Consider the following 23,424-nt stretch of genomic DNA (forward strand, 5'->3'; position numbering starts at 1 on the left):
TATTATAATTGAGCATTGATGCCAGTGTTCATATTGAATTAAGTTGAATAAATGCTTCCTCTTTACATAGTTTGGAGTTGCTTTGGGTGATTGTCCTCTTAAAAGGTGGATATTGGATTCAATCAAGTGCCATCCACAGCATATATGGCATGGTATTGCAAAATGGAATAATAGCCTTCCTTCACAAATCCTTTTATCCTGTACAAAAAAACCTCACCACCACCAATGCCACCCCAGACCAGATCTTTTTCTGTGATTTTCAAACCTTTTATCTCTGTTCATTCTTCTCCATTACGTTCCTCTGTCCGCTGTCTGTGGTCTTTTGCCCAACTGAATCTTTTCTTTTTATTGGCTATTCAGGGGCATAGCCTTCATGTCTTAAAACAAAAATAGAATGAACATTTTAAGGAGAAAGGTCCTTGTTCCTGGCCACATAGTGTTCTACTGATCAATGACCAGCACTCTCCTGGACTGAACTGGAGGAATATACTAATAAAAAAAATAATTAAACATCAACTTTATATAAATATTTTACATTTTATACTATGTCTTAGCGTCCCAACAACCGAGTTTATGCACCAGGCCTATTTCATGTTTAAAATCGACATTTGGGCCCAAAGCAAAGCTAGCGTGCCAGTGCCTGCCAAAACTAATAACAACCCATCCCACTGGCCCGTCCACTCCTTTAAAGAGTTCATGCCTCAAATAACAAGACAGGGCCCCATTCTTTGCCTAGAACACCCAGAGATAAAATGCAACACCCTCCCGTTACAGACTGTGTTATATGCTATTAAAACACACCGGCCAGGAAATTCATCCAGTATTCATTTACCAAAACAGCATGCCCACCCATTCCAAGAGCCCACGAAAGCACTGGGTTAAACCAACACTGCTCAACAGGTGGCACGACACATGTCCAAAACTAACAGAGCAGCCAGCCTGGAGAAATAGCTTTGTGGAGAAATAGCACCCAATTAAACAACAGAGAGTGAGTGTGTGTGTGTATGTGTGTGTGTGTGTGAGAGAGAGAATCTGATCATTCTATTGTGGTGTGGTTAGAGGTTTTAAGTGTGTGTGAGCTTCAGTAATTCCATAGGGCATACTCCTAAAAACATGGTTAAAATTAGCATGACCAGAATTGTTCTAGTTAAGTCAGTGGGGGCCCACTTTTGAAATATGAGAAGTCATGAGTGTCTTTGTACATCTGCATCCCCTGCCCGAATCCCTTAACAAGCCCTATTTTTTAAAAGAGAGATTTGCTTGACTAAAAAAACATATGATTTCAAAATGATATGCATATGCCTTATTGTCATTCAAATCAACTGTACATTTTACAGTGCTCATCAATGATTCATTGGTATATCACTGCTAGTCTGAACACAAGAACATCAACTCATGACCAAGAGTGCCATCTAGAGGTACATATTTGATTCTATAAGTAAGATTCACTATAACAACTGACTTGCATTCCACATTTGCTTCAAACACCCTTCTTGAGGGAAATTGGTTAGCAGAGGTATCTTTGTTAGTACTAAAAAACATGTTCAGAAATTGAAATGTATATTCAATTCATAGTCATTTCAATACTTAAATGCTTGTTAATATGATAAAACCACAAACTGCCACTTAATTCTGGGACAAAGAACCGCAAAGACAAAGATAGAAAGTTTTTAAATCACTTTTAATAGATATTTTACGTAAAAGGTAAAAAATAACATACCCAGTCAGTGACTAAAACAAAGGGAATTGAAAATCGCCATCACGTAGCTGTGGTGCTAACAGCCTATGACAGCACCCGCACTCCTCAGCCCTAAGCAGAAGTGAGAGGAACGATAACACGATAGACAGAAGACATCAAAATTTCCCTTTCACGTCTCAGCGAGGTCTCACTTGTGCACTGCATATGATTATCATAAAATACAACTCAAAAGAGAAGTAAAGTAAACATTACCATGTATCATATGGCTCCACTACAGTCCTGATCACATGTCTAGTGTATATGATGAAGGTAAGATTATTTCTTTTTTCCGTTGTAGTACACATTAATTGCACATTACAGCCAGGACATACAAATATTTTACACATAGAAGGTGTCTCGAACATTTTTTAAATGTCTCGTGGGGGGAAAATGCCACAAAATGTTTTCAATTGATTATTGTACTTTCTCTCAAAAAACCATGGTTGAAGAATAATTCATGAAACCTCACACTTCATTGTAAATGCCTCACTTAAGGGTATTCGTAACAACACTGAATATTCTGACAGGGTGTCCACAGTATGTGCCATGAAAAACTGCTTATGGCGGTTCAGCAACCAGTAAACTAAGATACTAAGATGTGTCTGCAGCAAATATATGGTGACTTGATCGCGACTGCACAAACACTTCACACATCACAGTTCACAACAGTTGCATAGGAACTTGCACACATGTCTTTTATCTTTTTGGAGACATACCACTTTAACCACCATGCTGAATGTGCAGGGTTGGGTTAGGCAAGGCAGGCAGGCAGGGCAGCCACAACACAGAGGCTGTGCCAATGACATCATGTTTGCGTTTGAGTGGGTGAACTCTGCCTACAGCACAGAAACTGGCCACGGTCAGAACTTAACCCCGGGACAGGACTCACTCACAGCTGCATACACACACGTGCGACCCACACACAAGGCATTCCCTTATGCTACACGGGTTCCACTGAAATGTCCTGCATTTAATCTATTAGAACCTCACTGCTCATAAAACTATTATTAAAAAATCTCTCGACAAGTTTTTCATAGACTTTTGTCTACACAATGAAACAGTATTAAAGAAAATAAACTTTCTAACAAACTATGATTATTATATTCATATATATGTAGATAGATATGTATATGGTTCACAATTAATTATTGACTTGTATAATTCACTTTCAGTAGATAATGGCATTTTGTGATGAACTAAAAATTGAATAAAAATACTTTTATTTGTAAATATTATTGGGAGAATTTTTTAAAAAGTAATTGTCTTTACAAGTGCTGTCACAACGACACATAAAAGTGTTGGCTACTCTTGTCCTCCAGTCATATTGCTTGACACACAATCAGATACTAGGTTCAAACATACACAAACAAGCCATGTACAGTATGAACAAACAGCTGAGAACAGAACAGAACATCTAGCTGTCCTAATGTGTTGACCAGGTAACATTGGACTCTTTGACAGTGAAGATTGAACACTGAAGGTTTCTCCTTCATTTAGCTGAGTGATTTCTGCAAAAACAGGGGATCCTGGGGGATTTGGCGTGGGCCATGCTGTCAGTGTCCCCTACATGATCTGTGTGTTGCTGTTGTGGCATCGACAAAACAAAAGTATTTTCTCTCTCAAGAGTAATCTACTGGTCGTTCTAAAAGCCCACTTGGAAAAACTCATTGGAATTTTCTTTCTGCCTAAAAAAACCCATGATGTATAAATTAAGAGTGTACACAAATAGCAACATACACCCAACGGAATGATAAAACAGTTGATCAACTCAAAGAGTGACACAGACACAAAAATCAGCACCATTTACACCACTAACGAGTAAAGTCTGTTATCCCTTTGTTAAGGCCAAATATAAGGCATCATGGGAGTTGGACACAACTGGACACAACTCTCCAGATGCTGTCTTAGTCAGGGCCATGCAACACCAGTGTTATGTTACATGACTATTTCTGTTAGAGCTACTATGCAGAAAACATGCATGGAGGGGCGACATCTGTACAAGAGAAAGCAAAGAGGAATGATTGAACTGGATACGCAGCAAGTAAACTACCATAAACAGCATTTTTTACAGCAGCCTCATCGTGCTAGATATCCTTACATTGCGAGAGCCAACGAGAAACGTAGCGCTATGGGGGACTCTCCTGAGCAATTTAAGAAGTCTGTGCAACTCTGGAAAGCACACAGAAGACTTGACTGCCAATTATTTAACATGAGCACAGCACACAGAGAGCAAAGTGTGGACTCCCCCGCCTGGTCTGGTTGAAGTTACCAGGAACTGCTTACAGCAGCTTTGCAGACTGGAATTTGACGCATTTGACAGGAACTCAGCTCTGACGCAGAACGTGGCGGCTCTACGCAAACATTATAAGACAGGATTATGCGCGGGGGTATGATTGAGACTCATAAAGGGGCACCGCTGCACAAAACAGATTTTTCATTTAGGTGCTGTGTCGGAGGGGAATTTGGATGCTTTGCATGACCTGAATCAAAATATGTGTTTATGCCAGACAGGAAATAAAGGATTCGGTCAATTGCGGAGTTCTACACACATACCAATGGGCCATACCGAGATTAGTAGCAAGGTAAAAAATCTTCCACCTAATCTCGTCTATGCCATCAATGAGTGAATTAATGAATAACCTCCATTTACAGATTGAGGGGTTAAGAAAATATACTATGTAAAAACAACACAGAGAATATTACAAAGACAAATGATATTACAAAGGCCATCTTAACTACAAAATGACACGGTCTGACAACTCTGAGGGTCTGTTATGCAAGATGTTCTACAGCTCTTTTTACTTACATCCTCCCTCATGTGTAAACCCCCCCCACACACACACACACACACACACACAGGAAACTGGCTTCTCTGCTTTGCCATCACCGCCTCTTGGCTCCAGCAAAATCCACAGGAAAGACAGACACACACAAAAAATTCCCAGCAGACTAAAAAAAAGGAGAAAATGGGGAAAAACATCTTTTCTGTTCTTTTTTTTCCTGAGCATTCTACACCTACCTCTTCCTCTGACCCAGAGCAGACCATCATTTACCTCATTCACGGATGGCTTAAAAAAGGCTTGTTTTGAGAAGACTGCTGTGTGTATGTGTGCTATAAATCTCGAATGCTGATCGATCCCTTTCATGTTGGGTGGCTTTCTCAGCAAAAGAAAGCAGCTCTATTTTCATCATGATGATTTAAAAAAAAAAAACCCTCTAGGTTGTAGATGATATAAATGCAATGCCTGACACTCTGTCAGAACCCATTATTGTATCAGATATTCTGCTCCGTCTCCATGTTTTCTAAAACAGAGTGGAGACAGAAGTATCCAAATCATTGGCTTGTGTATACAGTGAATAGGGAGCTCAGACCTATTTTGAAAGCTGTACAGTGACATGAGAAGAGCATGATTAAAGGGGCTTTCAAACGGCCTGTCCCTAATCCTGTGGTCTATGTACATCAAATCTGCATCACATATAGTTATTGTCAATGACTGAGAAACCTAAAAGGTTAAAAAAAAAAAAAAGATCCTCTGCATTGCATTGTTCATGAACGGTTTGAACCTGTTCCCACTAAAACAAAACCGCCTCGTGCACACGTCGCTAGAAATGCTAGGCATTGTGGCTATGGAGCGGCTCTGAAGGGCCGATAGACGATCTCCAGGGCCTACGTCGGGGCAGGGAGAGAAGGAGCCGTGTGGAGAAGAAGGGACCCAGGGGGAGAGGGAGGGGGACAGCTCTGCTAAAACACAGTACTATCAGAAGATGCCAGAAGGTCCACATTGCCAAAGCACTACGCTACAGTTGGCCCGAAAACTCAATATGACAGTGGACGTCTGAGCATGGTGTCTCCCATGACGTCCCCAGGGAAAGGGAGGATGGCTTCCAGAGCCTCACGATTCTGAGTTTGTGTCTCACTCAACATCACTGCTATGCCCCAGTCGTCCGTCACAAGTCCTCATCCATGCTGAAGCTGCTCCTGCGGCTGCTGGTCTTGGAGGCGCCCGGCGAGACGGACGAGAGGAGTGGGTCGGCGCCCCCTACTGGCGACAGGGCACCGATGGCGCTGCCGCTGCTGCCGTCGTCCATCAGGATGTCCCCCAGGCCCATCTCGGCCATGAGCGCCGGGCTGAAGATGGAGCCGGCCGAGTCGTCGCCGAGCTCGGCGAAGGTGAGCGTGCCCAGATCCAGCGCGCTGCCCAGGGCTCCCGGGGAGGCGATGGACGCCGAGGCCTCCGACAGGAAGGAGGAGGCGGCCGACTGGCCCAGCGCTGACCCCCCGCCCAGGCTGAGCAGGCTCTTGGAGAGGCAGTCGGCCCCCGCCGCTTCCAGAGTCGCCGCTGTCTGCTGCTGCTGAGTCAGCAAGAACTCGGAGCTCTGGGCCGCGGAGGCGGCGAGGCCGTGGAGACGGGCCTGCATCTCCAGTTCCTGTGGGAACAGGGAGGGGAGGGGACAGGCTGACCGTTAGTGTGATGCAACTTCGGAGTAACCATTACTCTGCCTCCTGTTGGTGTCTTTGCTGACACTCAGCACAGGATGAGCGTGTGCGAGGTTGTGTGCAATCACAGCAGAAAGGAAATGAGTGGCCGTGCCTGGGGCTTCCTTCTCTCTAGATCCTTCTATTTGCCCGTCCATCTCTGTCTTCCTTCCTGTGCCCTACACTCTTAACCCTAGAGCACACACACACACACACACACATATGCAATCTCAAATGCACACACACACACACACACATGTATGCAATCTCAAATGCACACACACACACACACACACACACACACACATGTATGCAAGCTCAAATGGACACACACACAGACACCCTATTTCCATTCAGTGAGTAACAAAAATACCAAATGCAGAGCAAAAAAAGCTGAGGTGTGTGTGTGTGTGTGTCTTTCTCTCCATCTGTGTAGTGTCTTTGGCCTGACCCCTGACCTGGATGCGGAGCAGCAGGCTGCGGTTGTGGTGCTCCAGCTTTTTCTGCCTCATCTCCATCTCCTTGGCACGCTGCTGGTCCTTCTGCAGCTTGCGGATGTAGTCCACCGACGCCTTCAGGATGGTGCCCTTGTTCCAGCGCATATCCCTGTCCCCCCAGCAGTGGCGCAAGGAAAACCAGCACATGGTACAAAACAACCACAGAGATAGAGAAACAGAAAAACAGAGAGAGCGAGAAAGAGACAGAGAGAGAGGACAAAGAAAGAAAGGAGAGAAAGAAAGCTTTTAATTCCTTCAGTTAAAAACACTAGAGTGAAAAACATCTGCATTTGTGTTGTTCTTTGATACAAACATACAGGGATGTGGGCGTCAACAGGTACGCCATGCTGTTGGAGGTGCAAACAAAAGGTGCATCACCATTGAGATCACATAGATAGGAACTGGCTGAAGAGTTATAAAAGCATTTTGTCATGTGTATTTGTATAATGATGAAAAGTTTTTATAACTATCCATATGTGTTCACTTCTGACACCTTGGCTATCATAATAGTAACAATAACAAGCTCTTTCACGTCTTTAGAACACCAAACATATCGGAGGCGCCTAATGTTGAGAACCAAAATTCTATAACCTGCTATATAACTTGGCTGGAGGGCAGAGTGTAATTGGATGACATATATCCTAAAACACAGTGATAAACAGTCAGTGCATATCAACTCATATCCAAGGTGAATTTTACACAGCTGTCAATGCATCTCCAATGTTATTTGTACCTCCAACAACATGGCACAGAGTTTTGAGTGGTCTATCACGTAAGCTTGTGTCAAAGAATAGTTTCTATAAAGCGTTGTATTGAGAGCTCTCTAGGAATTAATAAAATGAGCATGACCCTTCTCTACAGTTAGTCTATAGTGATCACTGGGGTGGACATTTGAGGAAGTACAAATCTTCGGCACTACTTCCTGTACTAGCAGTCATCTCTTCTTCAACCCAGAGCAGAGCGCAGAACAAAGGACTCCCATATGCTGGCTCAGGGCACTGTTGGAGGAGGAACTAGACAGACCTTGCCCTGTTCCACTAGTTTTGAACACAACTAGACACTGAACTATAGCACTACTGTGTATGTGTGCAGCTGGTATGTAAGATGTGAGTAATACTGCAACATCATTAAAACTCACGGGTCGCTTGTCTTGGGGATGAGCGCACCCAGCTCCTTGATGCGGTCATTGATGTTAAACCGTCTCCGGCGCTCAACTACGAGAGAGAGAGAGAGAGAGAGAGAGGCACACAGGGCATGAAACGGTCAGGAAGTCAACTGAATGTTTTCTTTGTTGCGCATTCCTCTGAAAGCCAGGTAGGAAAAAAAAAACACAGTCTGTTTTCAGAGGGAACATTTCTCCCTTGATTTAACTATGAGTGTCAAAGTTCAGCAGCAAGGCATAGTCCAGACTTGGCCATAGTCTAATCCGGGATGCTTGGGACTGAGTCCCCTCTTAAAACGTCTGTGCTGTGCACGTTTAGGGCGATACAGGTCAATGAGAACTAGGGAGGGAGAGTCTAAAGTCTAGAACGTAAATCTGGTGATAAGGACTTCCTGTGGATGCCTGAGACAGACATTGGAACACTGAGTGATGAGGAACTCACTGAGGTTGTGGTTGTCCTTTTTCTGCCTTTCCTTCATAAGTGCTTTGGCCTCTGCATCTTGGAGAAAGAGAGATAGAGATAGAGAGAGACAGAGATAGATAGAGAGAGAGACAGAGAGAGAGAGAGAGAGAGAGAGAGAGTGAGAGAGACAGAGAGAGCGGGAGAAACACACTTCCATTATTTTTCATTTGTCAAGTTCAATAAACAGCATATACCCCTTAGGGTCACATAGTGCATCTCTGTGGTCAGTGGTCAGTTTGTACAATGTAAATAATCCCCAACCCAGCGAGAGGACACATTAAATTATTTCTCAGCGGCACCGTTGAGAGTGAAATGGGAAGTGGGTAGTGGGATGTGGAAATGAGACTAGGGCACTCGCCACCAGTGGACCTCAGGCCGTTCTCTGTGCATATAGAATAGCACCTTACTTATGTGTACATCTTTACATACTTTTTACATATTGTGGGTTGGGTTAGATCACTTTGTAAGGATTATGTCCAAATTCTATGGGTTGCAGTTTTCATGGCTTGTGCCAAGATAGACAACAAGACTGTGAAGACAACAGAAAAGTAAAGAAACAAAGAAAGGAAGAAATGAAAGATGTGTATCCTGTGTGTGTGTGTGTGCGTGTGTGTATGGAACCGGTCCTTACCGGTAAGCTCCCTCTTGACGTTGTGCAGGTTGGCAGGGCAGGAGTTGCTGACGGTGATGGTCTGAGTGGCCATCCCAGCACTGCTGTACACATCCAGGAGGTTGCCCGAGACTGGCAGCTGCAACACAGCCAATCAGAGAGTTCGGTTAACACGAGGCACCACCCACTCTGTTATCTCCATGGCGAGCCTCAGATAAGCGTCCCTTCCAGACAGCGTTCAGTAGCATGAGGATATGCCAGGGGCTGATAGCCTTGGTCAGGGAGGAACTACAGTATGCAAGGGGTTATCGGGTGCTAATCTCACACAAACATTTCACGTTAGCCATGCGGCTTCTGTTAAACTTGCTCCTCTATTCTCCTGCAATGTCCGAAACATCCCATACAATGGCGTAAAAGATCAAAAGACAAAGCCAGTCATTGTTACGTTAAAGTCAATGTTTAAAAAGTGATATGAAACTACAGAGTGCAGCACTAAACCTGCTGAAATGCACCTGTGGTTTAAAAAAATTCCTTCTGTCAGCAGGGACATTGAGAAATCCCCTACAACTTCATGCATGACAGTCCGTCGAGCAGCCGTTACACATTGCAAATCTAGCCCAGCATTTGGATTGGGCAATGACCAAGGACATGGCTGGAAGGCAATGAAGAACTATAGATCTCTCTACGGACTGACAGTCCAGTCGTATTTAACTTGGTTAAGGGTTAAACAAAATCACAGCAGATGACTGACTGACCACAGGTAATAACAAGTGAAGGCAGCAGGCTAACCAAACTGATGTCCTCATAAACCAGTAATGCTTCTTTGACACACACCCTAGGCATGCTGTGCTTCACTGTACTCCAACACTACTAACATATAGCTAACATGCTGATATGAAACACACAGTGTGCACTTTGGCTCATATAGGTCTATTAGGTTTAAAAGTACCTGTAACATGAAAACACCAAGCACCGGACAATCAGATCAGAAACGTTAACGGTAAACTTTAACCAAGTTTCCAGTTCCACGTGTCCATTAAAAGCGCATGTGGTCAAGGCAAACTCACACCCATTCAAGTCATGTGAATGAATGAAAAAAAAAAGTTCATTTACCTCAGTCTTATTTCTTTTCTTTTCATGCTCCTGCAGTAAAACCAAAATCATCTTCTCCCACTCAACACACAGCGCTTCCTCTTTCCACACTGACTCGCGAGCACACAAAAAAAAAAAAAAGAGAGGACTGTTGTAAAATGGAGAAATGTCTTTCGGGAGGAGACCACAGCCAAAAAAAAAAGAAGAAGAAAAAAAATCCACTATCTGCTCTAACACTCGTTCAGGCCCGCTGTCACTGCAGAATCTCTCTCACTCTGTCTCCTCCCTCTCCCTGTCTCTCTCTGTCTTGTCTTTCTCTCCTCCTCCCCTCTTCTCTCTCTCTCCCCTACTCCCCCTCCTAAATTGACCCCATGCCACCTCGGGCCTGGTCACTAATAGCCAAGTGTAAGAAGTGAATGTTTACTCCCACTGCTATATTACTGGATTCCTGAGGCTCTGGCACACAAACTCCACAGCTCAATTAGCCCACCAGTGACAGCCAGCCAGGCAGCCTAGACACGCTGGAACAGAAGTGTAGCAACCTGTCAATGCTGTGTGACGACTATAAACCAAATGAAGGACTTTGTTAATAGATACCTGATCAAGGGAAACTTTGCTGCAAATTGTCATTGGCCTACAGTGGCTTTCAGCTATGTATAAGCCTCGAGTTGTTTTCAATAAAAACAATACAGTGAGCGCCAGTGAGCATAGCCTTGACTCAATAAATACACGTGTTTGATATGATAAGAAAAAATGGGCAAACTATGTGCTTGTGCAGCTTTTCCTCTCCTCAGAATGTTGTGGACAAACCTTATCAGACAAGTATGTGGTTGAACAGGATGGGTGTAGAGGGCAGCTCTGTCTATTCTTTCACACAAGAGCAAGGAGCAGCCCAAATCAATGATTAAGGCTGAGGCAACCAAGAAACATGCCTACAGTGCAAGGCACATTCCCAAGAAATCATTGATTGAATGCATTTCAGAGTACACAACACACACACACACACACACACACACACACACACACACACACACACACACACACTAGTGTTGCACGGTGTATCGATACTAAAAAGGTATCACGATGCCTTAACGCAAAAAACGATACGATTACCGACGTTTTTAGACGTTACGTTCTGTGTCTGCGTGAACTGCTGCTCTCATTGCTCCTTGCATGAATCTAGGCAAGTGGGCGTGTCAAGCAGGCAGCTCTGAGTGAGTGAGTGCGCAGCCAACGTCAACATACAGTAGTTCTTTGCCGACCGTCCTCGGCCTTGTGGATAAAACAAAAGGTGAAGTGAAATCTGCAACTATTTCGGATACATCGCGAATAGTGAAGGCAAGCCATCAGGTACACAGAGGCCCGTTTGTGAAATATGTTTCAAAGTCATTTAAAAGCAGTAGGCTACGCATGGAACTTGGCTTAACACCTCGCAGACATATCCCAACATTTTTGTTCAAAGAACGGCAGGTTAACGAATATGCTATAGAAAACACGACTACATGGTTAGTGCCAAGTTCTTCTCTTCTGTTTTAGTCTAGCCTAAGTGAAACGAGTAAGGTTCTCTGGGATAAAGCGAACCTTCCTTCATCAATGAATTTTGAGAGACATAACGAGCTGTAATCATTTTGACGAGACATAACGAGCTGTAATCATAGGGCGCTAATGTGATGAAAGCGCAATGTTCACGCCAGAATAACATTACCATGACTTGTAAATAATCTATTTAATGTTCGGTCAGTACTACTGGTAATATTTGTCATGGCATGTAGACTGCAATTTGTTCAATAAGTATTGCCCAGATGTAGGATAGGCTACCCAAAATGCGCTAATTAAAGCCCACAGCATATAATACCACCAAAGCGTGTTGAGTCCTAATAATAATAGCGGCTTATTGTTACGTTGTAGCAAATCATGTTATCAAAGAAATAGACGTAGGCTAATGTAGGAATGCACACAGACATATTGCAACAGGTAATGGTGTAGGCCCATCTGACAAAGACCTGAGTGGTTGGAACGTCGTACTTGTACACTGGGCGCAAAGAAGACTATCCTCACATTTTTCCCTTTGCAACGGTCAAAGAAATCCCATGAACACGGGAAGGCCTAGGGAAGCCTATACTGTACATCAGATGGCCTAAAGATTAGGCCCCTCTGCATAGCATTCAGTGATTTGCATGCAGTAATTTCAACACTGACCTTGATCTAGCCTAGTTTGGCTATTTAAAGCTACTTTATTGGCAAAACACAACACAATGTAAATGAACTATAACAAAAAATAAAGGACTTAATCACACAAAGTAGGCCTACTATTTTACTGACTATAAAAATAATAATTATGTAGGAAGTTTAGAACCCAGAATTGACCTGCACACTACAAAAGTGCACCGAATTCAACACAAATGACTCAATACACTTGGAGGAGGTATGAGTCCTTTCTTTTCCAGATATCTTAGGATTTCGCCGTAGTATCGTTTCAGTATCGAGCATCGTGATATTTATGGCAGGTATCGTATCGAAGTCATAATTTTGGTATCGTGACAACACTAACACACACACACACACACACACACACACACACACACACACACACACACACACACACACACACACACACACACACACACACACACAGAACACAACACAGAACACAACACAACACAGAACACAACACATTTACACAATGTGTGCTCAAACACACACATTCACACAAGAAAGGTGACACCGACTCATGCATAGAACTTAGAACATAGAAGAATTGTGTATTCAGCAACATACCGTGTTGGCGAGCTGCAAGTTGGAATCAATCAGTGTGATGAAGGGGTCATCGTTCAGACTGGACTCCAAGCTGATGATGTCCTCAATGACGTCTTCAATCTACAGTGCGGAACAATCAAACAGAAACACTATAATGGATCAATATAAAGCCATGTAGCCACAGTGGTAGCCATTTGACACATCTCAGCAAGCCTTCTGTTGGAGGAGCCATCACTTCCCCATCTGAGTCACTCGGCAGACAGGGCTAAAAACACACTGCCTAGCGCTTTTGTGGATGACACATGGACCACACACAAATGATAGCCACTAAAACTCAGCACCCATTCATTCTTTCCACAAAGTGACGGGGTATAGCCAACAGCCAACATCAGCTCGGCGGAGCTGAGCAACAAGATGACTCAGCCCCCCACCCCCCACACAGTATGGCCTCTTAGCATTTAACATCGAGCTGCCTCTTCTGGATACCGACCCCCACCTCCATCCTGTGCTGAGCTGCAGGTCCCCATGTGTGGTCAGACACACCTACGGCAGCTCAGGCAGGCTGCGTGGCCACCCGGTGCAAAGTGTGCAGAGGTCAGTGGGTTGCGCGTGTGGCATTTCCCAGCACCGTGTGGCAGCAAACGCATACAGGGCCCCTGGAGAAGGGGGAACTCGACCAGCTTCACACGCTGGTGACAAAGCATGCTATTGTGTGCTGGCCATGGGGGGAACTGAGCTCACTTCAAAAGAGAACTATAATGTCAGATTCGGAGGCCAAATAATCGAAGCAAACAGTTAACTGTTGTCGAAGACCTTCTAAATAGCTTTACATATTAATGGGCTTACGGTGCTAATGTAGGCAAGCACATTTCACTCATTCATTTGTTATTTAACTTAAATGTATGCTGGTGGATATTCAGCCAAATGAAATATAGAGCAAATAGGTCCTTAGATGCTGTGTAACCCGTTTCTGTTGCTGGCGGTGTATTTGCCTATTGAGTTACATTTAACATTTAAGTAACATTTGCCTTATATTTTATATTGAAAAAGACTGTCTATTGTGCGTTGGTGGTATGGGGCAAAAGCCATGGTAGGCTGATAACATTCATCCACCTGCAGAAATAAGGTGACATTTTCAAGCGATCTAATGCAATCTGCTCAATCTCCACATAAAGGAAAAGGCATAGATTGTCATGAGAGGCGAAGAGGAGTCCATTCTTTCATGATCTTTTTACTTTTTCATTCATTTCATTTGAAAGATGAACCTCAGATCTGTAGGTGTATGAGGTTGCCATTATCTTTGCCACACCCTTACACCCCCCATTCACCCACACAATGCGTGATGTAAAGTTAGAGTGGACATTTTCAAGCGATCTAATGCAATCAGCTCAATCTCCACATAAAGGGAAAGGCATAGATTGTCATGAGAGATTGTCATGGTGATGTAAAGTTAGAGTGGACAGGTCACACACCTCTTCTTTGTTGGAGCTGAGACTGAGCACGGCCATGGGGCTGCTGGGCGTGCTATTGGCTGCCGGGGCCAGTTCCGGGGCAGAGCCAGAGAGAGCCGAGGGGGAGTTGCCAAGCTGCTGACTGGCCACGTTGTTGCCCAGCGTGTGGGACAGGTACTCCTTCACCTGCTGACGCTGGGCCTGCTGGATGTGGTACCTGGTGGGGTTCTCCAGGTGAGTCTGCACCTGTAAAAGAACACACAGTCGGGAGGTTAAGGTTCAGCAAAGAAAAATATGCATAGTTTCAGGCATTAAACACAATCCTCCTACTTTGCTGTGCCTCAATAGTCTTATCTATTCTGCCAAATCATGTATGTTTTCTTTAATATGCTAACATTAAAAAGATGGTCCTGTGCCTTTGGTATGTTACTGGTAAGCACCTTGTATTGCAAGTCTGCACAAAAGGTGCTATATAAATAAAGACAGATTTGATTTGATGTGATAAACCAGACGCAGCAGAGGCACAGTACTTATACAATATACCGGTAGATTCATGATTGGCCATTTACTGCCCTACATTTACAGGATGCCACCAGATGGTGCTTGGTCATTACACACCATTATGGTACAGCTACACGTTCACTTTATCCTCCATAATATAACAGTTTTTCTCTATCTGCATATGAAAAGAACTGAGAGCTCTTCATAGCAGCTTCATCTCTTTGAAATAGCTTGCAGTAGGAGTATGTGACAACTGGCTCTGTAATTACCATCGATGGCACATAGTAGAGAAATCTGCTAGGATAAAGCTAATTAAACACACTAGAGAATCCAAAGAGAGCTACCCCAATCACACTCATATGTGCAAACAAATTGGTTGTGTCTACAACATCAGAAAATAACATAATAGAAAAAAATATCTGCAGCAATATATCCAATACATATTTAGTAAAACAAGACAAAAAAGTAATGGCAACAGAAATCTAACTATAGGATTAAATGAAATACACATCATCAGAAAACTAAGATAAATAACAGATGGATGACAACAATACAAACTAAATAACCAAATCAGGCATTGACACTGCTTCTCAGAGTAGACAGCAGTGCTGTATAATATTAATCGTGAGGTTTCCCTTTACAACAATGTGCTGTTTTTTTGATCATCCCACTCTGATCAACAGCTGTGTGTCCAAGACTGGGGTGTGTCTACCAAATCCTGTGTCTGAGTGGCCGGCCTCTCATTCTCACCTTCAGCACCTCCACGGGCACCTGTGCCGGGGCGGCTCTGGCGGCGGGGAGCATGGTCGCCATGGAGATGGCGGGCGTAGTGTCGTTGGCGGACCGGAGCTGGGCGCTGTTGGCCTGCTGCTGGGCCTCACGCCGCTCTTGGTCCTGCGCCTGCTGCCGCATCAGCTCCTGCCGCATCAGCACCCGCGACGTCATGGTGGTGCTGAGAGACGGCGCCGGGTCGGCCGGGGTCACTGAGGCACTGGGGGGGGGGTCAAGTTCAAATCAGTTCACCAATTTTACTTCAGGGTACTGTTAGCCAGCACAGATGTCTCTATGTGTTTGTGCATTTGAGTGTGTGCGTGTGCGTGCATGTGTGTGTGAGTGTGTGCGTGCGTGTGAGTGAGTGAGTAAGTGTGTGTTTGTGTCTGTGCGTGTCAGGCATGATACTACTGTTATGTTCATGCTAAATGAATGATGCAAGGGGAAAGGGGAATGTGGTTTGAGGGCTTAAGGCTTGTGGCGTAACAAACTGCTCACCCCCACATGCCTGATCAGAAAGGTGCACAGCTTTAGCTCAAACAATAGTTGCTACTGCATATTCGCTGTGCTCATACACTACTGGGGTTATATGGTTAGGCCAACTCCAGGTTGCCACCTAGCATGTCTATAATAATAATCACTTTACAAACAGGGTATTTCAGAGATCTGGAGTGTTGTTCTACAGTTGTCTATGTAATGCTATTTTAAGACTTGTAAGCTAATTAAGATATAGAGTGATTTTTTTGTGTGTTTGAGAACTAAACAGATGGCAAACCTTCCCAGAGGAAATGGGCCTCTAAAAACAGCAACCCTCAGCATTAGTCTGATCTATTCATCTAGTCTTTTTTCAACCTAGGGTCTTCTCCTACACTTCTCTTTTTAACACTCAATCAAAAGTCATGGAGGTGGTCTTCTTAAGGGGACTGAAAGAACATTTTTCAAAGACTCTGTACAGGGAGCATTTCTGCTGAATCACTGGGATGTTGCTGGTATTCAAAACAGTCTGGGGCAAAATGAGGAACTCAATACTGGCGTGGTAATCTCTCTCAGACGGCTTATCGTGGTGTAATTTATCAACACCACAAAAGGAAAAGGTCACAGCGTCAAAAGATGGCAGAGGCTGTGAATCTGTTTGGGTTATGAGAACTCTCTCTCTCTGTGTCTCTGTCTCTCTCTCTAGTAAACCTTACTGGTTGGTGGTTTTAATGACTGCATTTTTGTTAAACAGGTTAAACAATGGTTTAATAGAGGAGTGTTAAATCTCTCTCTCTCTCTCTCTCTCTCTCCAATCTGGTTATAGCTGAGTCACAGGGGAAGTCCCTGGATGGAGACGGAGGGGATGTTCTGTAAACAAGAACCCAACACCTCTCTGCTCTGCCTCCTGCACAGCGCAGCGTGTGCAAACCTGTCACTGGACCACAAACCAGGTCGTCAGGGCAGACAGAGGACAGAAAACGAAACCCAGAATGTTTTAAAAAGGCTTGCCGAAAACAGCCTGCATAATCTCATAACGCCAACAGCTGAGAGGCTTTGAGTAAATTGAGTGGTTCGTCTGGACACACTACTGTGTGGAATTGAACCAGGAAACCAGAAGACTTGACAAACGTTTACTTAATACAGCTGAGTGGGGAAAAAAAAAAACATTGCATATATACATTTACAATACAAGATAATGCATACAAACAATGAATAGGAACCCATTATTGTTTCACATTCTTGATCCACTTATAACTGTTAATAACAGAAAAATAAAGTATCTGAACCATGCGGTCTAAAACCAAGCTTTGGTTTCCTCTAAAACACAACTACGCTCATCATAAATCTATAGTGAGGGGGTGGCAGCTCGCAGGTTTTAAATCGGTGGGATTACCGTGCTTTAGAGATTTAGTAGTTCACATAAGGCTGTTACTCGCTGGTCCGAGCAGTCGAGCACGGCAGGTAGTGACTCACCTGAGAGAAATGGGCTGACTCTTCAGTTGATAGAAGGTGTCCGAAGCAGACGCAATAATGCCTTCGACTTCTATGTCAGCGACTATGCCAGATTCAGGAAGGACAGGCTCCAAACTGTGAAATGGAAAACACCACAATGCATTAGGTAGTAGTACCAACATTCAAATTACATTAGGACAAATATAAACCTTAACACCTCAGTAAGTTTGAATGTGATTGTTTTGAAATAATTCAGACTGACAGTGTGATGTACAAAAAACCTGGGAGGAGTATGACTAAGTGCTGTGCTATGTATTGGTTCTGCCCACTCAACCAACCGGCACTTAACATTTTTCAGGTGACCCATATAACAACCTATATGAAGTTTTCAAGTTACAGTTGTAGAAAACTAGCAACAATGTGATTTGGTAATAACAGAGGAAATGTTGTGAGAGCTTCAAACACAAAGTAAGGAGATCCAACATGAGAGGTATTCATTTCCATAATGTAAGTCTCACGTTCCCACTTCCCAGTGCTTTACAACAGCTGATCTAATATAATAAACTATACACACTTGCAAAACAAGATGGCCACAACAGCAAAAAGCCTGAATTGACAGATCAGCTAAAGTAATGGGGACATAGGCCATTAGTCATAACGTACAGATTGCATCATGTATCATTGCATAAAGACGTAAAAATCTAAACATATCACTACGAATCATAATGATCATTGCTGACACTACACAGGGTAAAACTCTTGCACGCAACGCAAATCGGTTGTAGCTCATCCTCTTTAACACACAGCAGGTGTTCTCATTCTTGACAGACGTGAGCGACATCCTGTGCGTGATCCACACGAATGTAAACACTGATGTCCTGCCAGCACGTTCACAATTCAAGTTACACAATACGCAATGTGACATAAGACGAAACTTCCCAACGCGTCTGGCTCGTAAATGAAGAAAGGTAGGATCATCGCACGGGAAGATTAAAGTGTCGTGGGAAAAATGAACACTCGTAACGTTACCTTCCGAGAGCGATGGTTTGCTGCCTCCGTTACATGAATGGGCAAGCATACGTAGAACAGCCGACCTATATCCAAACAACTTCTAAATCTATAATTTGTGGACGGTCGAAAGTTACACGACAGAAAGATATGTTTAAGAAAAACCCCAACGATTTATTTAATACTACTCGCAGTACATGATTAGACTGAGTAGCCATGTTTCTGCGTTCGAGCCGACGCACTCTTTTTCTGACCGGTTTCCGGGAAAACCATCGCGGGAATACGTTTCATCGCCAGGCTGTTTTAAAATCCAGACATCAAGGTTACGAGTCGCGACAGTGAAAAATCGTTGCACCGGACACTCTCACGCACTGTTAAATAAGCCTGCTCAGTTGCTCGAGATAACTACGGTCCCAGAGACCAAAACACATAACGACTGAGTTTCTAAAAATAGGAGGTTACTAAACTAAATCCTTCCTTTCCATGACCACGAGAGGGCGACAAACTCTAACTGAATTCGTTATTCAGACTACTGTTCCTTGCAAACTCACATTTTGTATGAACTGATTGTCAATCATGTAACGTTGAAACGTTGCATCTGACATCTCGCCAATAAAGTAGGCCACTCCTGGAAAATTCTGACAGCTGTAGAGTTAACAACCAGAACATAAAAGTAAGGGGATACATACATCGCAAAGTTTTATTATTAAAGTTTTAAGCTTTTCCATAACTAGGCCTATACTATATTGCAGACAATAAAGTGAATCAAAACTGCTTAAGTCAACTTAATTAAATCCTTCAAACATCTGAGTGGAGCAGAGAATAGTGGAGTGGAGTGGAGTGGGGTGGGGGTCGTGGGAGAATTTGCTGAGTCACATCCTCTTGAATTCAAGGTCCAAACCAGAGGTTGTAAAAATGGCCATTACAGCGTGAGGGTTTTCAGCTTAACATTTTCAAAGAATTCTTTAATGTTATGCTTACAAACATTTGGGGGACTATTCTGTTAACTACACAAAGAATGTTCCCAGCCCTCTGAAATCCTTTGATGGTAGCCTAGTGACTAGTCTACTTGGTTGTCTTGCGCCTGCATTCAAACCATTACTGTAGTCTGTCATTAAGCCAGGGATACACACACCTATGCCATAAAGATACACATGATGACATTTGTATGGGATTACGTAATGCTTGTTGTATATTCAAGTGAGTAGCCTAGCCATTGTGATATTTTCTCTTCAGTGTGATTGGATGTGATCGTAATAAAGCCATGCTCTGTCATTCTCACAAGTTAAAAATCTAACCTCTCAGCCACTCTGCAGAATGTCAGACTGAGACATTTGGCTGTAGAATATTGACCTACTGTCAGGCCTACTGTCACTGGGGTGCTCTGAGGTGACTCGTCTACAAGGCCAGGGGAATAGAAAACAAAGGCAGAAATCAACTGCTCTCATGTTTTAGGCTACATGCATTTTACAAGCTGTCTGTTTGGCCAATACATCTGCTCCCTCTCAAGCGATTCATTACAATGAACAACAGCCTGTTTGTGAAAATCATAATGACAACAGATAACAATTCTCTTGTGATATCTAATCTAGCACCAACAATTTGACATCTCCCCCTGATCTAATTACCATAATTGTGGCCATGGGGCAGGAAAGACTGGCATTAATTTGACCAGCATTCATTACACGATAACAAGTGCTGTTCTTCAAAAACATTTTCAGCACCTAGTTTGCCGACTTGCCAAACTAGCCTATATGCTACTTTCAGACCACTTTTGGTCAGAAAATGCTGAGCTGACCTAATGTTACACCACAAGCTTCCTTCAGGCTATTTCAGCAAAAATGCATGGCCATTGTGAAATGTCAAAACATTTAGGAGATGTTCCAGGCCAGTTCACACAAAAGACCAGACACAGACTATTTCTCAGGTTGACCTAATGTTTTTTTGTTGTTGTTGTTTTTAAGGTATACCAAGCAGTTTTGTTGAACGTACAACATTTGAAGTTGACAAAGATTCCTATTTAAATTGTAAAGAACTTAGGCTACTACTACACACTTATCAATAAGTCCACCACATACGACAACTATAATAACCGTCAATGAATATTATTCTTTAAACACATATTGACTTGTAGGCAACATTCTTGGATTTTACAATTTGGTCCTAATTGCCAGCCAAAACACGAGAGATGTTATCTTGATCAAATCAATGGTTTCGGCTACGCTGTAGCTCAGACAACAAAACCACAGGCAAAAAGCAAAATAATCTATTCAAATGTTACAACATTTCAGCTGATGGTACCCAAATATTGCGCATCAGCTCACCTGATCAAGTTCATAGCCTCTGCATCAGAGTCGAGAATCACGAACACTGTCTGGGGTTGCTCATGGGGCACCCGGTGTCCCGATAACATGAGTTGATTGGCGTTTTGATAAAATTCCACTTTTCCATTTTCTTCACCCTTCTGTTCTGAGGCAGAGAGGGCAGACATGTCTCCGCCGGAAACTTTGATCCTAGGTTGACTTTGGAGGAGAACAAGTCGACGTGGTACAGCTAGCTTTGTCGTTAACGTTACTGTTTTGATGCTAAAATTACGCCTACTAAGCTGTTAGGATGACGAACTTGCTTGCAACTAACTTATTATATTCTTACCAAACTAACGTCAACGTGAGCTGAAGTTAGCGATATCGGCTATGCACAAAATAAAGGACGAAAGGCTGTTAGCAACCGAAAGTCAAATTATTATGTGAATCTTCAGATGTCTTGCTAACGAACTAACGGCAGCGTTAGCTAATGTTGGATACCTTTGTATCGCGAGCGATAACTTTTTGGCGTCAAATGATAACGTTACGAAAACGTTGCAGAAAATCTATCCTCACCCACTATAAACTGATGTACGTCCATTCAATTAACAGTAACGTTATAGAACTAGTAGTGATCCAAAGAAAACCGCCAAACGAACTGTCTGGCCGTTCTCACCTTTCCCGGAATGAATGAGCAGGCTACGCTGTGTGACCAAGCCGAATACTTAGCTCGCACTAGCTTGACCAGTGAAAGTAGTCCACTGTATCGTTTCTGTACAAGAACGGGAGGGGAAAATCCACGATGACTCAACCTTCAAAACAACAGATCAGCCGAGTTTGGATAGACAAGACCGAGAACCAATAGAGGAGCTTGCGTAGTGGTACTTTGTTTCTCTTTATCCAATGTGGTTACAGTGGAAGTTTGTTTACGTTACCAATTATTTCATCACCCCTTCTTCTTGGCTACACCAGCGACAAACAACTAAATCACTTTCCATTACATCCAAACTAAAATGTAGGCCTAGGCCCAGCTATCCAGTGATTTTTTTCCGTTCGCCCTGCACAATGGAGTAAGGTTGAACCTATTTGTTAAAATAGCTTTAAAGGGCTATTTAAAAAGGTTCACTCAAAGATTGTGTTGTCTAGGCCTATTCATAAACAATGAAGAGTGTTGATTGACACTGACCGTTTATTTTATTCTTTTTAAATTCATAAACATTGTCATGATCTTGCACAGATTTTATCGGGGATGTCAACATACAATGGTACCCAGTGGCCTGCCACTAAAATAATAATAGTAATAACAATAATGATAGCAATTGTAATAATCATGTCATGTGTACAATAAACCTAAACAGTTTACCATGAAAAAACTGTGCCATATAGTAGGTTTGGTTTAGCAAGGCTCCTTAATCAATCCAACGTTGAACTTTGCTCATGTCTGGGCCATCACATACAACATATTTCACTATAGGCAATCACAGTCCCTGTGCATCCTCCAATGTTCCTCCTTGGGTTGTCTGGCAAGATGTAACAGGCAAGTCTATTCTCTCCTCCCCACTCACACTATACTCACTCACAGTGCATAGATGCATCAACTGCTGCTGTATGAGTCTGCTAGCACAAATGGATTGAGGCACTTGCTCTCTCACTCTCTCTTTCTGGGAGTATGGCATGTAATGGATGAAGCCCGGAAATAAAAAGGTAAAGGCACAAATCAATCACTGTTTCAGCTATAGAAGTCATAGAGAAACATCAGCACCCACTGTTTCAGCTATAGAAGTCATAGAGAAACATCAGCACCCAAGCACCTTGTCATACTTCTGCTGCCCCAGGTTTTTTTTGTTTTTTGCCTCTGCTGTCAAGTACTTCTCCAGTCACCCTGGGAGCCATGTTTTGCGCATGTAGCATGTGTGGCCTATTGTTAGATAATTCTGAAATAAAGCAACTATCAGCTGATATAATTTTATTTGATTTGAAGAAATTAAGTGTAAGATTGTTCATAGCAAATTTAAAAAGTCTTCTAATGACATCTGAATTGTTCTAGGGCTGATTTATTGTTACATAACCAAAATATTTTTAAATGTACATTTTGTATTTTTACTCTAAACAGCATTTCAGTTCACACTGATGGAGTGGTCCACATTTGAGTTTGGCCACAAAGACATTTTTAGACTCACACACAGCTAGGTGAAGGAACATCTCCTGAGGTGGGTTCCAATGGTGAACTGATACAAGGCCACCGATGACCAACTGTAGATATCCCTGATTTAAAATGTAGCTACAGTTAGACAAATGAGGACCACTAAGAACTTGTCACTAGTTGACAGACTATCACTCTCACAGAACGGCTAGCATGTAGCCATACGAGTGTCACTGTGAAAAATCAAATCATTTACCATTTCAATCTTGCCAGACGTTCCCATGAGAAGGAGCACTGCTAAGGTGTCATGGACTGTGGTGACCGTCCACTTCACAGGGTTGTAACAGTATAAACAGAAACACAGTCCCCCCATATCTAGGTTGTAACGCTGTGATAGCTATTCACATCTGCAGTGATGGCAGATTGGGCCCCATCTTGAAACTAAATTACAGTAACTAAAAGCACCACGCCAGCACAGCTGTTTCCGGGACACGGCAATAATCTGGTCATGTTGGCTGTAGG

General features: G+C 43.1%; 1 protein-coding gene across 6 annotated transcripts; it reads right to left on the minus strand.

Moving 5' to 3' along the window:
* Window positions 1-4,569: 4,569 nt before the first annotated feature.
* Window positions 4,570-21,650, minus strand: tfe3a (transcription factor binding to IGHM enhancer 3a). Of its 6 annotated transcripts, XM_048242064.1 has the most exons (12): window positions 20,781-20,849; window positions 19,008-19,101; window positions 17,470-17,583; window positions 15,499-15,739; window positions 14,269-14,493; window positions 12,818-12,916; window positions 8,969-9,086; window positions 8,317-8,373; window positions 7,851-7,926; window positions 7,030-7,059; window positions 6,674-6,830; window positions 4,570-6,166 (listed from the first exon to the last, which is right to left on the minus strand). In XM_048242064.1, the coding sequence occupies exons 4-12, from the start codon at window positions 15,691-15,693 to the stop codon at window positions 5,687-5,689; spliced, it is 1,437 nt and encodes a 478-aa protein (XP_048098021.1). In that variant the 5' UTR covers window positions 15,694-15,739; window positions 17,470-17,583; window positions 19,008-19,101; window positions 20,781-20,849; the 3' UTR covers window positions 4,570-5,686. The 6 variants fall into 6 exon arrangements, with proteins under 6 accessions (XP_048098021.1, XP_048098018.1, XP_048098017.1 ...); XM_048242061.1 differs by lacking the exon at window positions 19,008-19,101 and having other exon boundaries at window positions 6,674-6,821; window positions 20,781-21,650; XM_048242060.1 differs by lacking the exon at window positions 19,008-19,101 and having other exon boundaries at window positions 8,317-8,367; window positions 20,781-21,649.
* Window positions 21,651-23,424: the final 1,774 nt, after the last annotated feature.

This window comes from Alosa alosa, chromosome 4 (assembly GCF_017589495.1).
Source record: "Alosa alosa isolate M-15738 ecotype Scorff River chromosome 4, AALO_Geno_1.1, whole genome shotgun sequence".
NCBI classification, from domain to species: Eukaryota; Metazoa; Chordata; class Actinopteri; order Clupeiformes; family Clupeidae; genus Alosa; species Alosa alosa.

Excerpts from the sequence above, each read along its gene's own strand:
- tfe3a (XM_048242059.1), bottom strand. The coding sequence starts at position 20,947 with ATGTCTGCCCTCTCTGCCTCAGAACAGAAGGGTGAAGAAAATGGAAAA. Across the intron at positions 8,374-8,968 it reads CGTCAAGAGGGAGCTTACCG|ATGCAGAGGCCAAAGCACTT; the intron begins GTAAGGACCGGT and ends TCTTTCTCCAAG. Across the intron at positions 7,060-7,850 it reads ATCCCCAAGACAAGCGACCC|CATGGCGTACCTGTTGACGC; the intron begins GTGAGTTTTAAT and ends CACCTCCAACAG.